The sequence below is a fragment of the Motacilla alba genome, chromosome 2 (genome assembly GCF_015832195.1).
Source record: "Motacilla alba alba isolate MOTALB_02 chromosome 2, Motacilla_alba_V1.0_pri, whole genome shotgun sequence".
NCBI lineage: Eukaryota > Metazoa > Chordata > Aves > Passeriformes > Motacillidae > Motacilla > Motacilla alba.
The window spans coordinates 44,762,633-44,767,185 of NC_052017.1; the positions used below are offsets into that span (position 1 = coordinate 44,762,633).

Below are 4,553 nucleotides of genomic sequence, written 5' to 3' on the forward strand. Positions count from 1 at the left end.
GCAGGAGTTGCAGGGAAATGTTTGGTTGAGGCATAACCATTCTTTAGGAACAGAAAGCAATGTCTTGTGGTGAAAGTACTTTTCTCCCTGTGTTGCTCCTATTATATGTGGTGGTGTTCTCACATTCAGAACCCAGATTCCAAAACATTTTGTGTGTCTAGCAGGTAACATATGGAGAAGACTGGATTTCTGAAATACAAACTGAGACAATCAGATATCAAGAGAGTAAAAATCAAGAGAGTAAAAAAGGTTTAACTCTCTGTAATCAGGATTTACCAATGATTTGTACTTAGGTAATGGCATCACTGTTTTTTTTTTCCAACACACAGGATATGTTTTGGTTTATTTCAGGCAGGTCCCTGTAAGTGCTAAACTACAGGATGTTACGATTATAGATGTAGTGACACTGTTGTTGCAGAATCACTGCTGATAAATTATGGTGGGATGGTAGCTGTAAATATAGCTTCTGTTGTGATTTAAGAGGGAGATGTGAGGGCGTGTTGCCCAGATGCTGGATCAATGGTAAATAGGGCCAGCCACAGCACACTAAAGCTTACAAGTCCTTGCCAGATTTTGGGATTAGAAGTCATCATTTCTAGTGTTAACTCCTCCAGTATCAAAATAATCAGCTGGTCTGGTCCTCCCCTTTTCCTTTCTCTTCAGCCAAGATTTATTTACCTTTGCAAGCAGGAACTGACACGCAAACCAGGTTTTTTTAGTAATTTGATTGAGATACAAGAGCATTTCAGCAAGTTGCCAAGTATTCAGTGTCGGTTCAAGCTATAGTGCATGAGGCTTCATGTTGTGTTCCCTGTGGCCTTCCTGTTCACCTGCTTAACCACCAGGAAACGTGTGGCTGTCTTGAGCTGTGTAGTTGTACTACTTAAGGAGGGAGAAACAATAAACCAGTCTTTGTGGATTCATATAATAAACCACACCAGCAGCAAAATCAGCTATAATCAGGATTCATTTGACACAAAAGGGCAAATAGCTTTGGTCACTCCACTCCCTGCTCTGTAGTTGACAGTCCTGTGCAGGTAACACTCCTAATGACTGATGAGGGGTGAGAAAAATTTCCATATGCAGTTGCCAGCTTTGCAGTGGTGTTAATCTGGTTTCTCTCAGAGAAACCCCACACGTCCTGATCTGAAGCTTGGTGACTTTTTCCCTGAAGTGAGAAATGAAAATAACTGTCTCCTCAAGATATCCCTGGGATTCAGACTAAATGGGGCTTGTATTTGCTTTGATACTGAGGATGAAATCAGGATTGTCAAATTGTGATATGTGAATTTGCACACATACAGGGACTTAGAACGTGGGTGAATATTGTTAATTAAGCCAAGATATTTTAGATGGTCTTTGCCTAAAATTCAGTAAAAGAGACCTCATTGATCTCTTTAATGTCACATTCCATTTACAATTGTAATAAATGCTGTAACTTGTTTCCTTCTCTCTTATCCCACAAAAATGACAGAGAAGAATCTTTTGCTAAGCCTTTGGTAAAGGTCCTTTCTTTTTGTTCCAGATAACTTCAAACAAGAAGCACTTGGAGAGCCTGAAGAATGATGGCGATGCTCTTATCCAGGCTCTGGAGAGCCTGGTCCAAACTGCCAGGTGAGTTCCCTCAGGCTTTCAGGAATTTCCAGAGCTGAGAGCGCTTGCCGCCTCTTTTGTCTGCAACGGTCTTCTGTAATTCTGTGCAGTAAGAGCTTCTCAGATTTCTGTCCCTGGCCCCCCTCCCTGCACTGCTCTCCTCCAAAGTCCTCTCTGTCAGAGCCTGCGGCACACTTTGATCCCCAGCTGCTGCACAGTCCATCTCTGTGTGTGTGTCGATTCTGTGGATTCTTTATTTTCTTAATTTATTATTTTATTCCAAACCTTGGTCCCTCTGTCAGGGGTTCTTGGCAGAGTGGGCTGCATGCACAATGCAACATTTGTGCCCCATGTTGAGGTAGCTGTGGTTGAAGTACTTGAAATCTGATTCCTTTCAAATGTTCGACTGAAGAACAGAACTGCTTTTGTTTAAGAATACCTGTAGCTTCTGCAGAAGGCACAAGACTTAGGGAAATGCTATGGCCTTCTCTGCAAGAACAGAGGTGCTAGTGCCAACAAATGGGCCAAAGCTTAGCTCATCTCCCATAGACTTTCCCTTATCTAATCCCCCTTGGACATACAAATGAATGAATGAATGGCTGTTCTTAGCCTCTCAAAACAAATTTTATGCTTATGCTGTGGGCTGTTGGGCTTCATTTCACTTCTGGATGAACTAAAATTTGTAGAAAAATTGTATTTCCAAGATGAGTTTTTGAAACACTAAGATAATCTTTGCAGTGCTCTTTGCCTCCCAAATGCAGGCTTTTGGGAAAACTGGCTCCTCAGTGTTATGGCAGAGTACCGTGTGTTGGAAGGAAGGAGGGATGTGGGCAGACATAGAGAGGAAATGCTGGGATGTGGCAAGTACAAGGAGATGCACACCGAGGACCAGCCAAACCTGTAGAGAGCAGTCAGCATCCCTCTCGCACACTCAGCCGCTGACTCACAGGGTTTTGTATGACACATTAAATTATCTCACTAAAATAAAATGTTAGCTCTCCCAAAGGGAGACACAGGCACCACCACTGAAAATGAGAGTGGGGGAAGACAGTTTTCCTCTGTTAGAAACAACTTTTACTCTGTTTGTAGCATTTCAGCGTTAGATGCACCAGACAGCCCAGTCATTGTCTTTGAGTTCTGCTTTTCTGGCTTCCTCAGTAGTCTGTTACAGTCTGTATGTTTCTGTATGCAGAAAAACACATGCTACAGAGCCTAAATCAAGAGCACTCACCCTAATTTAACACAAGATGCTCAGTAGATCAAATTCCAGCTGATGCCATTGAGGACTGTTGTGATATAGTAAGGTGAGCCAGGTTCCTCTGCTGTGCCAACCTCCTGCACTTTAACAGCAACATGAGAGCCGCTGAGAACTCATGGATTTTTATTTCCCCTCCTCCCCTTCTTTAGGGAACACATATCCCTATCCATTTGCCTGCAGAGCAGACTGAGAGGGACTCAGCCTGGTTCTTGGGGCTGTAATGGACTCAGACATGCATAAATTTGCAATAGGCAGGAAGAGGAAGCCTGGAGTTAGGAAGCTTTACCAGACTTAGCCGAATGGGCATTTATTTATGGAAGGTGTAGATATTCTGCCTTCTCCTCACATTTCCTTATATGGCATTTTTCCCAAAATATTCCTTGTGACCTAATAAACTTGGTCTCCTCACCTGTGCTTTGAACCTGGTTAAGGAGCCTCTCTGTATCTCCTGCAGAAGTGGAAATATTTTAGAGGCAGCTACAGCCGAGATCCTGGATTTAAGCCATCCTCGGGGTGGTCTAAACTCCCCAGCCCTTCCACACACATATTACCACTGGTTTGAATTTTTGGGGGAGTGGTTTTGCTTTGCTCATTTCTTACAGACAGGTTTCTAATCTCTCCCTCTTCCTGTGTGTCAGAAGGGAAGTGTGTCCAGCCAAGCAGTTGAGTGCTAAGAGAAGGGCACTGGTTGGATTGAAAGCTGCTTTCAGTGCTCCCCTGCGGCCCTGTAGCAGCCATGGATTGCCAAACTCTGTGAGGCTTCCTGAGCTCGTTGGAACAGGCAGTTTTAAGAATGACATGACCAACCCATTTTGTTTAGTAGCAAATACTTTACTACTTTAAAATGTGGGATTGTGGACATTTATTTTTCAGTAAAGGCAGTTGCTAAGATGAATTTGTTTCAGATTAGTGATTTAAACTAATGCTTATTACAACACTGGCTTATGTAATGTGAACTGATCATTTGGATTTCCTGGCTAGCTCTGTATTCCCAAAGCGTGGAGTACCGATAGATATTGTCATTAGCAGCAATAAAGGAAGATGCAGATTGATCTGCTGATGTCCTTTCTGAGCGATAGATGAGGGATGGGAGTCCATAAAAAAACAAAAAAAAAACCCTAAAAAGACTTGATTCTGTGGAGGAGGAGTAATGTATTAGAGCCTCTGTTCCAATGCTAAGAAAAAAATGTGTTTCCAGGAGAAAAAAATAGGCAAAATATATATACTAAAACCTCGGGTGAGAAAGCAAAGGGCCTCAGTGCAGCGCTGTGGTTGGAGGGGCAGTCGCTCCTCCTTGCAGGAGGTGGGCAGCACCTGGAGTGGAAGTGCCTGCCTGTGCAGAGCAGCGCTGCAGGCAGAGGGCTCTGTGTGTGTGTGTGAAAATACATCTTTCTGCCAAGCTGGAAGTGTGTGTGTGAGGAGTCACAGGGTGCATGATAAATTCTATCTGACTTTTTTTACAGAGGAGGTTGAGTGAGGTAGCAGTTCCTGGGAGTTTGAGCTGAGATTCATTTCTATCTAAGATTTGCTACAGGGCAGAATCACTGGTTAAATGTTACTGCTTAACAGAAAAGCAGGTAGAGAGTGCAGTTAATGGCTACTCAGAATTTTCTAGCATAGATAAAAGGCAAATGTGGAATTTAAAGAAAACTTTTTTTTCTCCTGAGGACGTCTAATAAATGTTACTGTTTTTAAATCCTAG

General features: G+C 42.9%; 1 protein-coding gene across 3 annotated transcripts in view; it reads left to right on the forward strand.

The window, feature by feature from the left end:
* Nucleotides 1-4,553, forward strand: part of ULK4 (unc-51 like kinase 4) — a 213,858-nt gene that overhangs the window by 206,749 nt on the left and 2,556 nt on the right. For all 3 annotated transcript variants that reach the window (XM_038126839.1, XM_038126840.1, XM_038126838.1), the window contains one exon: nucleotides 1,526-1,614. In XM_038126839.1, coding sequence (XP_037982767.1) covers nucleotides 1,526-1,614 — 89 coding nt within the window. The remainder of the gene's footprint in view (nucleotides 1-1,525; nucleotides 1,615-4,553) is intronic.